This window comes from Pelobates fuscus, chromosome 5, assembly GCF_036172605.1.
Source record: "Pelobates fuscus isolate aPelFus1 chromosome 5, aPelFus1.pri, whole genome shotgun sequence".
NCBI classification, from domain to species: domain Eukaryota; kingdom Metazoa; phylum Chordata; class Amphibia; order Anura; family Pelobatidae; genus Pelobates; species Pelobates fuscus.
Genome location: NC_086321.1, coordinates 73,948,658 through 73,969,047, shown reverse-complemented (window position 1 = coordinate 73,969,047; position 20,390 = coordinate 73,948,658). Strand labels below are relative to the sequence as shown.

The 20,390-nt window shown below is 41.1% G+C and overlaps 1 protein-coding gene across 1 annotated transcript in view; it reads right to left on the bottom strand.

Moving 5' to 3' along the window:
* Nucleotides 1-4,567: 4,567 nt before the first annotated feature.
* Nucleotides 4,568-20,390, bottom strand: part of OSMR (oncostatin M receptor) — a 79,376-nt gene continuing 63,553 nt past the window's right edge. The window contains exons 14-18 of the mRNA XM_063453991.1: nucleotides 11,555-11,734; nucleotides 9,543-9,704; nucleotides 6,964-7,057; nucleotides 5,757-5,829; nucleotides 4,568-5,446 (exon numbers count right to left, since the gene is read on the bottom strand). Of these exons, the coding sequence (XP_063310061.1) occupies nucleotides 4,898-5,446; nucleotides 5,757-5,829; nucleotides 6,964-7,057; nucleotides 9,543-9,704; nucleotides 11,555-11,734 (1,058 nt within the window). The 3' untranslated portion in view covers nucleotides 4,568-4,897. The remainder of the gene's footprint in view (nucleotides 5,447-5,756; nucleotides 5,830-6,963; nucleotides 7,058-9,542; nucleotides 9,705-11,554; nucleotides 11,735-20,390) is intronic.

Sequence of the window (20,390 nt, the reverse complement as noted above, 5' to 3'; positions counted from 1 at the left end):
ATTTATTGTTCCCGTAAGAAACAGAACCAACTGCCAAATACAACCAGTCAATGAGATTTAAATAAATCAACACAATATATTTTGTGGTTTGTTTCATGTGCATGTTTAATATAAATTGTACACAAGAAATATATACGAAAATATGTATCTACTATACTGTAATCTCCTGAGATATACAATTTATTAGAACACTTGGCTCAACAGTTTTTATAAATCCTTAATTGTAACTTCTAGGTCAGATCGTTTATAACAAAAATATTTAAATGAGAATGTCACAACAGTATTTGTGCACTGGCCAGTGTCATTCCACATATTTTTACAAACAAGGCTGCCATCACGGGGCCACAGCTCCTACCCATGTAAGAGGCCCAGGACACATTCAGAATGTGACTGTATATATGTATATACAATAGCGCTACGGAATATTGTGGCGCTATATAAATGGCAATAATAATTATATATATATATATATATATATATATATATATATATCATTAAAACACGTACAGGGTGGCTCAAAAGTAGGTATACAGTTGAATCAATGAAATACATCACAACAGATTATATTGGTACACATACACTGATACACAAGAACGTGGCAGTTGGAAAGGAATGTTGGAGAGGATTGTTGCAAATGGAAGACAAATGGAAGACATTTTGAGCACTCAATAGATTCAATAGTTTTAAACAAATATAAAAGTAATAAACAATGTAATAAAATGCAAATAAACTCTACTGTATACTTAATTTAGGGCCACCCTGTATTTATATACATACACACACACACACACACATATAGATATAGATATAGATAGTAGATTTAGTAGACAGTTGGCAGTGAGAGTAGGACCTGCCAAAGATGGGGTACATTGACGTTGTGGCAGGCTTATGCAATGTATGATCATATAGTGTAACTAAACCCCCATTAATTTTTTGCCTAGATTAGGTGTTTTTAATAAAACTAGTCAAATCTGTCAGCATCAAAGTAGCTGTTTAGTTGATAAGTGAGTGCGCTGGATTTCTATTTTTACTATATATATATATATATCTAAACAAGAAAGAATCCAGGATGCACTCTCAGGACTTGTGAAGAAAAAGTGTTCCGTTTTATTTTAAATCATGTGCGAACAGAAGAACCAACGTTTCGACCTCTGCAGGTCTTTTTCAAGGTTGACCTTGAAAAAGACCTGCAGAGGTCGAAACGTTGGTTCTTCTGTTCGCACATGATTTAAAATAAAACAGAACACTTTTTCTTCACAAGTCCTGAGAGTGCATCCTGGATTCTTTCTTGTTATATATGGAACGCATTACCGTTTGCACCCAGGCAGATTTATTGGATTACAAGTAGGGAGAGTGCCAAGCTATTTATCTATTTATCTTTTATATATGTATATATGTATATGTGTGTGTGTGTGTGTACGTACACACACACATTCATATATACAAGGTCTAGTGCATTCACTAAACACCATTCACTAAACACCATTCACTAAACACATTCACTAATATATGAATGTGTGTGTGTACGTACACACACACACACACATTCATATATACAAGGTCTAGTGTATTCACTAAACACCAACTACAAAGCTCACAAAATGTTATAGCTTTCCAAGTGTCACGGTTCAGGAACCAGACACATAGACAGATCATGAGAGAAACAATTGCAATACCGGTCCTTAGAGTGGCCGGGCTATGCAAAAGGAAAGAGGTCAGTGTACAAGCCGAAGTCAAAGGAGAATAGAGATACAGAACAACAATAAGACAAGCCGAGGTCAAGAATCAGAGAAGACAGAGTAAACGAGAGACAAAGACAGAATTCGGTAACCAAGGATCAGACAAAGTAAACGCTCTATTGGGCCACAGCAGGGCAACAAGGCACGGAGGAGGTGTGTTTAAATATGCTGAGACTACTTCTGATTGGATAGCTTCCACTTAGAATTAATTACAACATTATTTGACCCTTCCTGTTTGAGCCCTGACGTCATCATTATGCACCATGTCAGGTGGCTGACTCAGGCGCATATTTGAGCTTCAGAAGGAATGCCGGCAGAACCCGCAACAACGGGAGCCACCGCGAGCGGCGAGCAGGCAGGGGGGCTGACACCAAGAGGAAGAGTTTCCCAAGTTGGTTAATCGCAAAAGAGCAGGCATTAGGTTGCTAGGATTGGAGCTGCCTAAATTTTGTTTACAACGACGTTGTGGGAGGCTTATTAAATATATGATCATATACTGTACCTAAATCCCCATTATTTTTGCTTAAGTTAGATTTTTTTAAACTATAACATTTTGTGAGTTTTGAGCAGCAGCAACCTTATGCATGTTCACATGAGTGGAGCCCTCTTGGTTTTATATATATATAAATATACGGCTGTGGGCAAGGTAGATCAAAAATCTTCCTCCCTGGGCCATTGTAGGTGTGTACAGCTAGGGCTTATCAAGGCAACACTCTGACACCATGTGCTGGGGTTCTCAAGAAGAACCTGTACCCAGCCAAGAGTTTCTAGAGTACCACCATACCACCAGGGAATGTCATGCCCCCCTCCTTAGCCAGAGGTAAGAAGAGGTGATGGCTTGCTCAGAACACTTACGCACACACACATTCCATGCATCCTTTTCACACACATACACTGCATCTATAAACACACATTGCATCCCTTGCACATACATTGCATCCACTATACACTGTATCCACTACACAAACACTTCCTACATTACCCCGGGATGCACTGCATCCCCTATATGCACACACTATATCCCATAAACACACTTTATTCCCTATAAACTACATTCCCTTAACACACACATTGCATCCTCCACAAAGACACACACATACACTCCACTTTCTGTAAGCTGGGATGGGCCCCGTGGGCAAACTCAGAAGCAGGCCCCAAGTTGCTTAAGGCGTTCTCAATTTTTTATGGCAGCCCTGTTCACACAGACTGTCCTTTAGTGAAAAAATAATATATTCAACAATTCAACATTCTCTATACAAGTGTCATTAAAATTCAATTCATAGAATTTATTACCAACATAATCCGTAAAAAAATAATGTTTTTAATAGAGTTCCTTCACATTTTTAATTTTCCAACATTTTATTGTTTAATTACCAATGACTATTATTATTAATTTTTTTGTACGTGAAAAAATCCTGTTTTAGTGAATTTCTCCCAGTATTTTGTGATCAAGGGGAATTATAGATTGTAAGCTCATTTGAGCAGAATCCTCAACGACCTATTGTTCCTGTAATATTTTGTAATTATCTCACTTATTGTTAAATTTCCCCTTTTATAATATTTGAAAACACCACTGAATTAGTTAGTAGTAGTAGTAGTAGTAGTTACATAACTGAAGCGACTTTCGTCCATCAAGTTCATCCTTCCTCCCATATGTTTTTGCTGTTATATCCCTGTATGTTATGGTTTTGCAAGTATTTATCCAATTGCAGTTTAAACATCTGTATGGACTCTGATAAAACCACCTCTTCAGGCAGAGAATTCCATATCATTATTGCTCTTACTTTAAAAAAAACTTTTCTTTGCCTTAGATGAAATCTCCTTTCTTCCAGCCTAAATGTGAGACCTCGTGTCCTATGTATAGCCCTGTTTATGAATAGATTTCCAGATAATGGTTTGTACTGGCCCCTAATATATTTGTATAATGCTATCATATTCCCTCTGAAGCGCCGTTTTCCCAAACTAAAGAGATTTAAATGTTTTAACCTTTCTTCGTAACTAAAATGCTCCATTCCTTTTATCAATTTTGTAGCTGGTCTCTGCACTTTTCCTAGTGCCATGATATCCTTCTGGCGCTATATAAATGCCAATAATGATAATAATTGCATTGTGATAACAATTCCTGCTTTGCTATGTGAATTGGGGTATTCTTTGCCTACTACAACTAACGTCGTTTGTCTTTACATGGTTTCCAAAGTTTGTCTCTGCACATGAGAAAGTCTACTACAAGAGGTAATTCAAGAGAAACTGGACTTCAGTGACCTATATATAGCAGATCTTCAGTTGACATCTATGGGAAAATGTTATGAAATTACTAGAGGTATGCTGATCTCTTTTAGTACAAATATACAAAAATAAGTCCCCCGCTCAGACTCCCACTACTCCTGGGCGGCAGCAATGACCATAGTACACATCAGCCCCAATACATATAGTAAAAAAAAAAAAAGTTACTTGCTTACTATCCCAAATCCCTATGCACATTTGAAAACTGGAGGTTTAAACTATAACACAATAAACTTGTATACGTTTTGATGTAACACTCGAATGCACATTAAAGACATTTTGGTTGTTTTCCCGTATTTTTATGTTTTGCTTTAGAAACAAATATTCCATCCTCATCTTTGTATAACACATACAGATATAAACTAGTTATAATCTCAGTATACATTGCCCACGAAGCTCACAATGTAACCACAGTGCCGGAGTGCCATTCTTTGCTGTGAATGGACTTTACAATTCTGTTCCGGTTCTGATTACAAGTGTCATGTAGCAATTAACACTCGGAAGAAAATATTTATAATGACCAGGATTGGGAGTAAAACATTAGCGCGAGTGCTGGCAATTTACTTTTTTCTAGGTAAAATTGAAGGCGTAAATGTGAATTTTCTCAGCTCCCTACTATGATAATGCAACCTGTTTGAATATTTTATTCATTGTCCTCCAAAATGTGGAAAGGAAGCAGTACTATCATAGAGTAGACAATGTTCTAGTGATTCCATTCTACGTGCCATATTATGTGCACTGACCCATTTCTGTTATTTTATCACTCCTGAACTTGAATCGAAGGAATGATAACTAGATTTGGAAACGACCGAAAGTAGTCTTCCTGTGATGAAGATATGCTTTGTAACAGATGTGTATTTGGTAGTATCATTGTCTTAGTCTTTGAGTATGAATGCAGAAGAATCTGTGGATAAAGGGCTCATCTCCCCAATGTCCAAACTATAAAGGTTTTCTGAACTTGCATTCCTCCATCCTAAATATGTCTCTGTATTCATATCCGCAGTTTGCACATCAATGGTGGGACGAGGATGAGCCTTCAACTGTAATCCAAGTTGTGCAATTTCTGTTTGAGGCTTATATCCTACATTTGAAACAGTTTCATCCACATCATCCGAAGTAGGGCAATAATTTCTGTTGAAAAACTCCATGTTATCAATTGCTTGGGAATTATTTAACGCGCTGTACGAATGTTGTTGTAAAGGATTGGTGTGAGGCATGTCAGTAAGTAATTCACTTTGTGTATCATTGATACATCTACTCCAGATCTTATCGTTGCTGTATGGATCATAATCTCGAATATCCAATCCGTTGTATTTTTCGTCCTGTATTTCCTTATGCATTTTTGGTTCCTGGACATTAACAATATAAATATTTTGAGTTGGACCACTGGTGGGCAACATTATCATGTTACTTCTTGAGTTATCCTGAAAAATAAAATAAATTATATATATAGGTAATGCACTAATCACACATCATTTAGATTAAATAATTTAAAGGACCACTAAAGTCACCATGTCCACCTCATCTCAATGGAGTGGTCTATGTGCAGTGGTCTTGTAATTTTAACAACACTGCATGGTTAAATATACCTCTAGTTTCTGTCTTCCTGAGCACTTTATTATACTGTATTACATGTAGAAATGAGCAATTCACACTACAATAATAGAATATGTGGAATTAAACGCAATAATTGTTTACTGTATTTTTTTTTTTTTTTTTATATATATATTTTACCTTGCTGGTATCAAATGAAAGTATATTGCTCTTGTTGGGACTTGGTATATCGGGGTAAAAGAAGTTCTTTAACCTAAATGGAAAAACCACAGACAATGAATTGTATTTTATAGACTTAACATGACAATAATATTCTAGAAGATATCTCTATCTGTCAGAATTCTATTTGTACCTGGTATTTAAAAATTGTATATATGTACCTTGTGAAGATGTCATATAATGTATTGCTTCAATTGATTTTCCTGTTTTTGAGACTGATTTCCAGATATGGTTTATTTATTTTGGGTTTATTTATTTTGAAGACTTTATTCTATTGTTAGCTGTCTCGCCATATTAAAGGGACACTATAGTCACCAAAACAACTTTAGCACCTCCCTGCATGTGACTTACACAGCCTTCCTAAACACTTCCTGTAAAGAGTCGTCTAATGTTTATACTTCCTTTATTGCAAATTCTGTTTCATTTATACATTTCTTATCTCCTGTTCTGTTAATAGCTTGCTAGACCCTGCACGAGCCTCCTGTTTGTAAATACAGTTTAATTTACAGAGCAACGTTTAAAGTAAGTAACATTTGATTGAAAATGAAACAATTTTTTTCATGCAGGCTGTGTGAGTCAAAGGGAGGTGTGGCTAGCCCTGCATAAACAGAAATACAAGTTATTTAACTTATAAATGGCAGAGAATTGAGTAGTGAGACTCAGAGGCATGATCTATAAGCTGTTTTTACAGTTTCCATTTCACATGCAGAACTTATAACAGCACCGATTAAGCACATATATCCCAAAAGGTGGTTTGATCTCCTAACTGGCAATAATTCTCTGGAAATATACATTGTAAAATAACATAATAATAACATAACATAACATAATAATAACATAATAACTGATACATTCAAACTCTAGCAATATTAGTATTACATACAGTATATCCACTCATTTACTAGATCCATGTTGAAGAATGGTATTTGTGGATATACACAAGTATTTACTAAAGTGAGAATTCAAAGGGCATTTCAAAATAAAAGACGAAATAGACAGACTGGAACCATTTCTGTAAATCTGCTATGATTCCAGTTTGACTACTCTTACATTTTAAATTCACTTTTGTTCACTTGGAATTCTCAAATTGGTAAATAATTCTGATAAAAACATGACTACTAGTAATGTAGGCAGAACATCAACTGTTCTAAATTCTAAAACCACTTACGTTTTCCTCTTCCAGCAGCCCACCACTAGTAGCATTAGTGCTGTGATTAAAAAGATGACCACAGGCACGACCATTGCAAGGATTGCCCCATTTGCTGCAAAATAAAATGTTAATCAATATTTACATATTATATCAATTAATGTTTTATTATGATATATTTAAAGGCAGCTCAAAGAAGTTGTTTTGGTGCTGTCTTAAATCTCAAATCTTAAATCTCAAATAGTGCTGAGGATTCTCAATTTTCAGAATAAATTAGGAGTGCTGCTACATATTGTACTTTTTAGTTTGTTAAAACTCTCTGTTCAATGTATGTGTTTTTGTGATCCAGCGTCATATTTTGAAAGGGGATTCTGGTTTTAAGAGTTTTCTAAACTCAATCCATTTCAAACCATGCTTCAAACTAGGACCCTTACAGCTGGTATAAGATATCTTGAGGCTCCTTACAAAACTATTGGCCTATTCCCAGACACAGCAGGTACCCTGAATAATGAAATCCAAATAAAACGTATTATCAGTGGCAGAACTAATGTAGAGAGGGCCCAGGTGCAAGAAATTATTTTAGGGCCCCTCTCTAGAGCATGGAGAAAAGATAGATCCATGTCTGTTGTGCAACTCCCGTGATGCTATGCCAGGTGGGAATCTACCATTTGTCCATCTTTGAAGGGTTGTATTTGTGAGCAGTGTTTGTGCACATTGGGGTGTATTTGCATGCAGTGTTGGCTTTTAAATTTAGGTTTGCTTTTGTGAGTAGAGTTGGATGTAGTGTATTTTAAATGTGGATGTACATTGTGTGTGTAGCATTGGTGTTTTGCAAAGGGGTGTGTTTGTATATAATTTGGGAGTTTGAATTCAGGTGTGTGTTTGCATGTAATGCTTGTGTTTGCACGGGTGTGTTTGCATGTAATGTTGGTGTTTGATTGCTGGGATGTATGCACATGCATACACATTATCACACAGATACACACATACATACATTCATACACACACTGACACATACACTCAAAGATATACACACTGACACATGCACACACCTTGGCGCATGCACGCACTTTGATTCAAAGAAAAAAGGATAAAGGATACTGCACTTTTACAGTGAAAATCAGGTGCATCGCCAACACTATAGAGGCCCACGCCCGACATAAGACTAGAACACAGCACACACATGAGCGGCAGACACTAGCGGGGACAGAAGAAAACTGATGCACCCAAGTCTACCCTACAATTCACGCCGGAAAGTATTACGGTCCCAGATGGACAGATAGCCCTTGACACCTAGAGGTACATTGGGGATGCCACCCCGGTCATTGCCGTATATGTTTCCACGCTCTACACTCTAATCTCTCGCATAAATTCCAGAAGGGAAACAGTTAAACCCAAATGCGATAATCGACACGAGGTAAAGAGTAAAAGGCACCAGATAAAATGATGCAACCATTGTTCCTTGACGACACTACCTGAATGTTCTTGCTTTTCCTCTCACAAGATCTGCCTTAATGCTAGAATTGCTATAACTCTAATGCCAACGACTGCTAACGAAAATTGTTGTAGCTGTACATCTCAACGCAACTACATAGATAGGAACTATGACTATGTTTCTGTATACACTGTCGTGAATGCTATGAACCGAATTGTTACTGCTTTCTTGAATTTTCACCTACAAATACAAAAACAATAAAAAGAAAGATTGACAAAAAAAAAAAAATCAAAAAAAAAATCTGGTGCATTAAAGACCAGGTTGGCGAAACAGAATTTAGTATATATTAGTAGAAAGTAGGTCCAGACAATCAATGTTTCTTCAAAAAGGCAGATTTAGTGATAACTGAATGTGCAACGTTTTGGCCTTCACAACGGCGTTTGTCAAGCTTGACAAAGGTCTCTGTGAAGGCCGAAATGTTGCACATTCAGTTCTCAATAAATCTGCCTTTTTAAAGAAACCTTGAGTGCCTGGACCTACTTTCTACTAATATCTGCATGCACACACCTTGACACAGAGATACATACACACTGAGATACACACATATACACATACTGGCACACAAACACATAAAAATACACACAATTGCAATACTCAGATATACACATTTGCATACACAGATACACACAGATACACACTAACATATACACACAGTATATTTGCAAACACCCTGCTGTTAGACACCTTTAGCCTGCAGCAGGAGGGTGACTTTCTTGGGTGAGGCTGATGGCTGAAGTTGATGTGGGTCTGTAGCTGCCTGTGTTGTCGCCTTTCTCCCTTCCGCACTGTTCTCTATTTAAGCTGGGTGAAGTGATCAGATGTCACTTCCTCCCAGCCAGCAGACACCACAGATACCAGCAATAAAGAAATAATACCCACCGAGTGGCTCTAAGTGCATGGGTCACCCAATATGCCCCCCAAAGCGTGCGGGGCCGGTAGTTCTGCCACTGTGTATTTTTTGTATTTTTACTAATTTCACATACCAGATGTGTGCTTTACACCAATAATGATGTCACCTTTTCTTCTACTAGAATCCAAATTTCCTCAGTTCTAATAAAATTTTTACTAAAGAAGACTGCATGATATATGAGTTTTGTATACTTACTATCTGAAGGAGTAAGGACTTCACCAAATGCAAAGGAACTTTCACCACCTTTAGTGACCGCTGCTACTGCCACTTCATATTTTGTGTTGGGTTTAAGCTGCTTTATAGTAAAAGTCTTCTTTAAAGGGTCTTGAATAAAAAAAGTGCATTGTTGGGAGTCACCTGCAAAAAAAAAACAAAAAAACATGTTATTTGCCTTATTATTACATATATCTTTAAAATCATAGTTATGATAATTATACAAAAATAGATTGTTGCACAATTTAGGTCATCCAATTTGTGACCTTTTATTTTTGTTACATCGGTGCCTGTTTTCAAGCATCTATAATTCTCCCTAAGATTCCTGTTCTGTCAATGACTTTTTAGAATTCTTTGTGGCCATCATAATTTTAAATGTATTTTATATAAAATGAGGCAGACGTTGAAGCAAACAGTATGTAATTTCTTACATTAAACAAAGAAAAAATACACATTGACACTACAGAATATTTCATTTAAACACAGGAGCACTTAAACAGTTGAAAAAAAAAAGTATATTATTTAATAAAAGTAAAGCAATACATGTATTATTTAAAGAGTTTGCATTAAACCTCAATAATATGGGAGGTACACAGAGCCAAAATGAATACTTCCAGATACACACATGCTCTCAGACAAATCTACAAGGATGCATATACACACACCCAGACACTACATACACCTCGACACATACATTTAGACAAACCCCTTTTGCTGCACATCATATACTTACATATTGCTTTAAAGGATTACATTATCCAAAAAAAGTTATCATAAAACACTACTTTTGGTTAGAAAAACAGCAAAAAAAGAAAAAATACGAAATCTTACCTCCATTCCATCGCCGTGTCCATGTTCTTCCTGTAGCCTGATTCTCCCTGCCTGATGTCACTTATCACCAGAAGGGGAGGGAGGGCTGAATGAGAGGAGGCCAGGGACAGCATGGGAGGGGGATCTGTGCTGGCATTGGTTGTCTGGCACCAGTATGCTGAGTGTGTTGGCGTCAGATGTAAATTTTGCACAGAATAGACATTAGCCAGCCCCGAACTTTGTTGTAACTCTAACTCTGGTAGCTATGGTCTTAATCTCTGTATTTACAGAATTTTATAGTGAAACTCTGCACTTACGGATGTCCAAGTCAAATCAATTAAGTGGTCAAGATGCTTTGAGTAACCCTTCTCTTTGTTCTAACTTAGTTACATCCCCCCAGTGCTAATGTTTCAGCCAGCTCCATTACTGCTCTTCAATGTGGTCTGATTAAATAAGACATTTCTACGTCCCCAGAGAAGCAATGGGATTTTACCATGCAACAAAGCAAGCTAGCCACCTGCATGACTGTGCCTGTACAAATACTGTCTACACTCCATGATGGTGGTTCTGAGTCCCACTCACAAAACTATATAGAGTTAACATTAGTCTCTGACTATCTATAGCTGATACATATATAAAGTAGTTTCATCAAATGTAGGACACATTTCAAAACACTCAGATGTTCATTTACAGTTTAGCAACTTAGACTTTTTTTTTTAACATTTCCTGTAGAGCATAATGAGAGAACCATTACATTCTGGTCCACTAATGACCAGTGACAATAAGCAAATGTATTAATTGTGGATATTTCTATTGTACTGCTTAAAGGGATACTATAGTGCTAGAAGGCAAAGTTGTATTCCTAGCCCTAGAGTTCCCTCTGGCTCCCTCCCTCCCCCTCCCCCTCTGCCCCCCCCCCCCATACTGTAAATGTTAATAAAACTTTACTTTACTTCCCCAATTCCAGCGCCAACGTGCTGAGTAGGCACTCTGACAGGGTTGGTTAATGCGCACAGAGTGCAGTAGGCCGTTAATGCTTTCCTTTGGGGAATTTACTGAAACTGGATGTCCTCAACCATAGCCAGTAGTCACCTAGCAAGCAGGAAGTGCCTCAAGTGGTTGAAGTGGTCTGGGTGCCTTTAGTGTTCCTTTAAACAATATACATGCATTTATCATTGTTTTACCTGAAACAATATCTGCTTCCGATTTCTTTAGTTCACAAATTCCTTCTGGAGGTTTTATGTGTATGTTGTAGCCACGTATAAAGCCTTCCTGTAAGTCATTGATTGCATAATCCTTCCATTCCAGGTGCATTATATCTGGCTCAACCATGCCAATTTTTGGACGTGGATAATTTGAAGGTGCTATTTGAAGATATAGATGGGTTATTATTTTTAATCAGACCTTTCATGGTCTAAGTCTGTATTTAATAAAAGCTGATTATATTTAAATTCTTTATTTTCACATGTTTTGTGAGAAATATCATTATGCAAGGTCGGTACAAACATATAAAAATAATTCAGGATTCACAAGCAAATAATCTCAGGAAATGCACAGTTAGAGCTGTGGCCAGTGAGGTGAGTTCTTTTAGTTATATAGAGATGTCTGAGCATATGTATAATAGCCAAAACAGTAAACAGCCTATGCAATAATTAACAAGATGTCGTCTCAAATGTATCTATACTATGAGTGTTTACTGTAGATATGCCGGTGCAAATAAATGTATGCAAATAAAATAATTAAAATAAATCCAATGCTAAAGCAAAATAATTAGGTGAGAGTGCAGAGCGTGAAGACACTGAACATCTGTGCTGCACGTTGTGCTGGGACTGACCCAGGAAGCACCTTTAGTGGCCGTCTGAGTGACTGCCACTGGAGGTGTTCCTAGGCAGCAATGTGAACACTGCCTTTTCTTAAAAGTCAGTGTTTACCTGAAAATGCCTGCAGGGACCTAATATAGTCACAGAACATTAACTACATTAAGCTTTAATTGCTCTGGTGACTATGGTGTTCATTTAACTTATATTTATTTCTAAAATATTTTACTAGGAATGATATATTAAGATTTCTCTCGTTTTCAAGTGTGTCCTGGGACCACAAACATGGCATTGTTACAATAGTGTACAGCATAATATTAAAAGTACAAGGTAATATTAAAATACACTGTATAATATTAAAAATACAAAGTAATATTTACATAGTAATAATTATACACAGAACAAGTAAGAAATATAATTAACCATGATTACAGGTGCATTCTGTACGGAGCTTTGTTGACAGATATCTCTTAAAGGATTTTAGTGTGGAAGAAGATTGAATTGTGTCCAAGGTAACATTATAACTTGCGGAGCTTCGTAGGAAAATGAGAATCAAGCTACTTTTTTTTTGAAATGCGGTGTACTTAATAAAGTGCTGGTACTAGATCTGCGATTACAGGAGGGGGGAGCGGCCGGGGAGAGCATTCTACTCAGGTAGGGTGGGAGCTTCCCCAAAAAACTCTTAAACACAAGGCTGGAAGGATGGAGGCGCATCAGGATTCCAGGGATAGCTAGCTTAGCTCTTCTAACAAGTCACAATGGTGGGTCCTGTAATTACATTGTAGCACAAAGCTGGAGAGCGAGTTATACAATTTAATAAGCTTGATGTGGGATTATTCAAAATCTTTATTGTACTTGTATTGAATTATTGTACTAACTCCATTTTAACTCTATACTGTGATGATCCTCCATTTTGTCCTCCTAACCTGACTTCTTCAATCCTCCATTTTGTCCTCCTAACCTGACTTCTTCAATCCTCCATTTTGTCCTCATGACTTAACTTGTTCATTTTAAAACTACATTACGTGACTGAACTTCTCAACCCAATTAGTATAGTAGACAAAGACTGTGTTTCCTGCAAGGACAAGCACCAGGAGGTGCCGGCTACTCCTTAAACCTTGCTGGCTACTCCTTAGAACTTGTAAGATAGTATAGTTTGAAGGCCACAGAACACAGTAGTAATGAAATGTTCTATTCATAAGAGACCTTGCACCTGGACATGAAGCCTGATATCATTGACCGTGTAAAATGACGCTTAGGACCCCCTTATCCCCACCCGTGTCCAGAATAATCCCACCTCTGGTGGGTGGACACGGGACTAACCTCTTAATTTTTTGAACCAATAGGTAAGACACTAACACCGACACTTAACAATTAATCCAATTGATGATGTTTATTTGCTGATATTCTAATAATCAATGATGACGCAAAATGCCTCTTAAAAGGGCCTGCGCGCCCGCTTTTTCTTCACTTGCCAATAAACTTTCTCGAAGTTATTTTAACCTGAACCTTGTGTGTCAGACTTAATTACTTCAGCGTATATACGCAATTTAATTTTATTGATTTGGACAGGAACAGATAGACATTTAAACATTTGGTTTACTTTTAAAAAGTACCATAACAACTTGGCGCCCAACGTGGGGCATCGGGCTATGTCCGGCCGGTGAGCCGTCCTAAGGAAGACAAGGGTGGACGGAGGAATCCGGGGGGAAGGAAAGGAGATTGATCACCTCCAGGTACACGGTAGAGACTTCTGCAGAGCCACCGGTATGTTCCGGCCCCTTTGATTGACCCGTCCACGTGTCTGTGACTGCTTCCCGGGAGGACATCAAAGACAGGTAATATCTTGCCCGGTGCCTCGTTACTCACTTGTTTACCTCCATTTTAGTCTATCTGTTGCCTGGGTGTGTTTGAATTGTTTGCCTGTTTTCCCCTTTTTGGGATAAAGGGGGGTGGACCTGAGGGGACTTGCCTGGGTCTTCAGTGTGTCTGTCTATCTGTTTGTATTTTACCTCTTTTGGGATAAAGGGGGGTGGACCTGAGGGGATTTGCCTAGGTCTTCTGTTGCCTGTTTTACCCCTTTTAGGAACCACGGTGCTGTGGTTGTAGGGAAAAAGGGGGGTTGACCTGTGGATGTGTTCCTGGGGGTCATCTTTTCCTGTTTAACTCTTTTAGGAGCCTCGTGGCTGGGGCTGTAGGGAAAAAGAGGTGTGTTGGATCTGTGGAGATTGTGTAGACTCATAGTTTCCTGGGGATCCTTCTTGTGTCACTTTGATAGCCTAGCTAGCTTCTCTGTGCACGTTACTCTGCTTGCAGAGTGGTGGTACCCTCCAGCTTTGAGCGCTGAGCTGGAGCCATTCCAATTTTTATTTTGTGGTGTGTGAATTCGGGCAGGCATTGCTGTCTTCATCACCACAGAGTAGTGGGACTTATAAAGTGGGTCTTTATAGGGGCACTACAAGGGTGAGGGTAGCGCAGACACTACGAGTGGGCTGCTGTGACGAGGGAGGCATATGGATTTCGGACCGGTGTTAGCTGTTATCCTTGGCCGTTGGTAGTAAGATACTACGGGATTGAGGGAGGTGACTTTGGAGTAAGCACACGAGTAAAGGAAAGGAATTACTGTTGATTTCATTTGAACTGTGATGCATGCACTGTATTTCAACTGTATTGTTGTCTTGTTTGTTTAATAGGAGTCTCATGAACTCCTGTGTCTGTCTCTAAGGATTTTCCTTGCCTTTCATCTTTTCTGTACTTCCTATATTATTATACTATCCACTCCCATTCCTCTTAAAGGAGAAGTGATTGGTCACACACTTCTCACCTCGCTCCAATCCGTGTCTACCACCCCGGGTAGGCGGATTCAGTGACTAGTCTACGTTTTGGGAAGACGCACCTGAGAAAGTCCCACGGTTCTCGGGTGGCAGTCGAGCATTGTAGACGTTCTTGTTCCGTTTTCCTTCTCTCTCTCTATATCTAGGACGCTGGTATAGGGGTAAAGGGATTATGGGGCAGGATTTAAGCAAGCCCAATAAGGGCTGGTTAGCATGTGATTTGGTAGAAAACAGAGAGGGTGAGGAGATGGTTAAAGGTGTTGAAAAGATTGCAAAAGTATGTAAAATTACTGTACCAACGGGTGGAAGATTGCAACCAGAAAGTTGGCGCAAGTTACTGGCAGAAATGAAAGGCAAGCTTACAGATAATGGTTTATTAAAGACTGCTGAAGCATGGTACAGAGTAGCGAAGGCTATTCAGCTAGAAGGTTGGGTTGAGGAAGAAATAAATCACAAAGGTGTGAAATTGTTTGTGTATCATAATAATTGTGTTACTGGGGTTTACCCTCAGCCAGCGCCCCAAAGTGGCGCCCAGGGGACGTCTATCCCCAAGGTTCAGTCAGCAGTAGGTGATAGCCAGCTGACTATGTTCCCCACTCCCAATCCTCCTAACACCCATCCCGTCACCTCCCCTGTCTGCCCGGTCCTGAATTCTGATGGATCTTTCTTTTCCCCTTCCCCGTCTCTAACATTCCCATCATCCTCATCCATCCCTACGCTACCTGCTGTACCTCCCCCTAACATTTCATCTGCCATTCCTTCCCTACACTCTCTCTCCGTTAAAGGGACACTGTAGGCACCCAGACCACTTATGCTCATTGGAGTGGTCTGGGTGCCAACTCCCACTACCCTTAACCCTGCAAGTGTAATTATTGCAGTTTTTCATAAACTGCAATATTTACATTGCAGGGTTAACTCCACCTCTAGTGGCTGTCTATTAGACAGCCACTAGAGGTCACTTCCTGGGTTCTAGCACAGGTTTCCTGTGCTAGAGCGTCGCTGGACGTCCTCACGCTGTGTGAGGACCTCCAGCGTCGCTCAAAACCCCATAGGAAAGCATTGAAATGATTTTTCAATGCTTTCCTATGGGGAGACGTAATGCGCATGCGCGGAATTTCCGCGCATGCGCATTAGGTCTCCTCGGCCGGTGAGCGAGTTCAGTCTCGCCCACCGGCCGACGTAATCACTAGGAGGAGCGTCGCGGAGGCGGAGACAGCGGCGAGGGACATCGCCGCTGTCCCAGGTAAGTCACTGAAGGGGTTTTCACCCCTTCAGTAACCAGGGATTGGTGGGTGGGAGGGAGAGGGACCCTCCAGTGCCAGAAAAACGGATCGTTTTTCTGGCACTGGAGTTTCCCTTTAATAATCCCCTCCCCTCTTCATCCGCCCAGCTAACCACCTCTTCCACCCTTGCCCCGGCTCCTCCCTCTACACCCACCCCTACCAATCCCTCTCCGTCCCCTCCCATCTCCACCCCAGTCCAATACCCCACCTCCTTCCCCTCCCCAGCCTGGCCCTACCCCTTCCCATATCCCATGACCCTGCCCTATCCCGGATATCCACTACCCCTTCCCCAAGCCACTCCCCAGGTTCCGGTCATGCCCAGTCCGGCACAGTCTGCCCCGGATGTGCCCACATCCAACATGGCCGCCACTTCTTCCCTTAACCCTAATGCAGTACCTTTTCCGGCCACCAATATGGCGGCCCCCAGTACAGCCCTGATGCCGGTAATTCCCGGTGACTACCTATCTGGTTATGATCCGCTAGCCACCCCTGCATCTGGGACCCCCTCTCATCCCCCGGTCCTGTCACCTTACTCGGGCCCTGCCCGTAAGAGAGCTCAGATCATAGAATTAGATGAGGGAGAAGAGGATAGGTTATCCCAGGACTCGTTGGAGGCTGCAGGAGCCGCTGCAGGAGCCTCAACTCATCGTTCTATCGATGATCCCTTTGGACACAAGGGTCGGGGAGAACGGACCGCTCCTAAGTATGTTGCTTTTAACCCCACTCAAGCCAGTGCATTAATGAAATCGCTCCCTGACCCAGAAAAACAGCCTATGCCTTTTTACCGAGGGATAGTTCAAATTCAAAAGACTTATTCCGCCGCATGGCGTGATCTACTCAGCATTTGTGCTATTAAAGCAGGGGATGCCTATTGACCAAGCATGGCCCGTCACCTCAGTACAGATCTGCTTTCCAGTGATGTTGATTACCCCTCCGGGGTAACCTTTTGCACCCAATTAAGAGAATGGGCTAAGGACAAACTTGCAGATCAGGCTGCTGGCCTTACTGATGTTATTCAAGATAAAGGAGAATCAGTGGAAAGGTTTCATGCAAGACTGTATCAAATGTTCACAGATTTGGGGTTTGATCTTACTGACAAAATTCATTCACAAATGCTGTCAGGTGCGTTTGTCCAAGGCGTTAAAGACTCTATACGCAAGGGAATTATTGCTGCACGCCCTGAATATAAGGTTGTTCCCCTGGATACCCTGCTTTTAGTCGCTATGGGCCTAGAATCTGCTCAGACCCCCAGAAGGCCAAGCTCTGCTCCTCTTATGGTATCACGCAGTATCCCTGTTCCCAGGGGCACCAGGCCAGAGGATGGCTTCTGCTTTAATTGCAAAGCTAAAGGTCATTTTAAAAGTGATTGCCCGGAACCCAAAAGAGAGATAAGAAAGCCATCCAGACCTGCCCCGGTCACTAAGGCCGAAAAAGGGGTTCCAATAGTTGAGGAACCCGATGAATAGGAAATTGGCAAGCCTGTGTCTGTGACCCCTGTCATGGCAGTGTCTACAGGGGATAAAGGGGGGCCACTTGCCACAGTGACTTTGCCCATTGAAGGCCACCCTACCACATTTCTTGTTGACACAGGTGCAGCCCGTAGTGTTCTGCGAGAACAAGACCTGCCAGACCCATCTTTCCTGTCCAATATTGACGTCTCTTGTGTTGGAGTGGATGGCCAGCCAAGACATAGCCCTTTAACAACTCCACTACGAGTTGGCTCTAGCCTGCTTGCTCGCTTTGTGGTATCCTCCACATGCCCAATTAACCTGTTAGGTGCTGATGTCCTCTCACGCCTGCAAGCATCCATCACATTCACCCCAGACGGGCAGGTAGAAATGTTCACACCTCTATCTGTATCAGACACCTCAGCCCTGTGCTCCTTGCCTCTGATGCTGCATTTAGAAAAGCCCCGTGAGGAAGCAGCAGAATTAAGGTCCAATTTCCCAGAGGAATTAAAAACACAGGTGCCCGCCAAGTTATGGTCCTCAGGCCCAGAGGACATAGGTCACCTGAATGTTCCCCCTGTGGTGGTAAAGCTTATTCCAGGAGCTAAGTTACCAAGAAAACCACAATATCCATTAAAACCAGCACAGTCTGCTGCCATTTCTGTCCACATCAAGGCACTCTTGGAGAAGGGTGCCCTGGTAAAATGTAAATCTGAATGCAACACCCCGTTATTTCCTGTGAAAAAGAAAACTCCAAAGGGTGAGCCAGAGAAGTACAGGATGGTTCAGGATCTCCGTGCTGTCAATGAAGCTACCGTCCTGGACACCCCTCTTGTACCAAATCCCCATACTCTGCTCTCTGGAGTCCCACCGTCTGCTAAATTCTTCACAGTCATCGACCTGGCCAATGCATTTTTCAGTGTCCCATTGGACCCATCCTGTCAATACCTGTTTGCTTTCACTCATGAGATGCAACAGTATACCTGGACTGTTATGCCCCAAGGAGCACAAAATTCTCCAAGTCAATTTGCAAAGGCCATGGGTACCATCCTTGACCCATGGCAAGCTGAGCACCCAGAAGTTGTCTTGCTCCAGTATGTGGATGATTTACTGCTCTGTGGAGATGATATACCCACTACTGAAAGGTGTTCAATTAGTCTTCTTTCCTATTTGGCAGAACAGGGATGCAAAGCTTCACTCACCAAGCTGCAATTCTGCCAATCTTCAGTGATTTTCCTTGGACATTGCCTATCTCAAGGTACCAGACATCTTACTCGGGACCGGGTAAGAGCTGTTCTGGACATTCCACCTCCACGGACTTCAAAGTCTCTTCATGCCTTCCTAGGCCTCATTTCCTACTGCAGAGCATGGATCCCAGAAGCCTCTCTGCTTATGCAACCTCTCTATGATGCTCTTAAGTCTGACCCGTTCTGTCTGACCAATGAAGCTCTGGACAATTTCAATGCTCTAAAACGTGCCATTGCTTCTGCTCCTGCCTTGGGCCTACCCGACTACTCCAAACCTTTCAAATTATTTGTCTCTGAAAGACAAGGCCATGCAACAGGAGTTCTCACCCAAACGAATGACTTAAGAGGCCGCCAGAGACCTATTGGATATTTCTCATGTCAACTGGACATTGTGGCCAGAGGGACTCCTTCCTGTCTCAGGGCTGTTTTTGCTGCAAGAGAGCTCATAGAAAGAACCTCGGACCTGGTCCTTGGCCACCCTCTGGTTGTTCTAGCCCCTCATGACATTTCTGCTATCATCAACCAAGTCCAGCTCAAGCACGTGTCTCCAGCCAGACACCTGCGCCTACAGTGTCATCTTCTTTTGCCTGACAACATTTCCATCCAAAGATGTCAAGTGCTTAATCCATCCACTCTTCTTCCACTCCCTGAGGGGGGTATCTATTATGGATTTATCACGGATGAAACCTACATTTACCTGCTCTGTGGATGTATCAAGAAAGTCATGCATCCACATTTGTCATTTTATGAAGATGAGACACCTCTTTGTGAAGGCCCGGATTACGCCTTCTGTACCATGTGGTACAAGCCAAACATTACTCCCGAACCTTGCTATGAAGATGAGCTTTACCACTGGACCAATGTAAAGCTCACTGCACAAGACTTCTATTGTGACTCTGAAGGCAATAGCATGGTCTTGGTCCAGCTACCTCAACAACTCAACTACCTCTACCGCCATTGGGATACCGCTATCCCACATATTCCTGTTACCAAGTCGAAGACAAGGTCATGGAATGATCTTGGGCCCATGGCAAAACTATGGGCCACCATGAATGAAGAACAGCTACAGGAAAATGGTATTGCCAAATACCCAACAACTGACCTTCTAGAAGCATGGCCACGCCATTTCCTGGAAAAGGAATTTCAAGATCTGGTCATAAAGAATGATTATGACCCAGAAACACCTCATGACTGTTTTGAACAGATGAAAATGGAAACAGTGCACTTACCAACTGTGCATGAGAATCCATTACCAGATCCGGATTTTACCCTGTTTGTGGACGGATCAAGATATGCCGATGAAGGAGGAACATATCACACAGGATATGCCGTAACCACAACAGACGAAGTCATCAAATCATCATCCTTACCGCCAGCAATGTCTGCGCAAG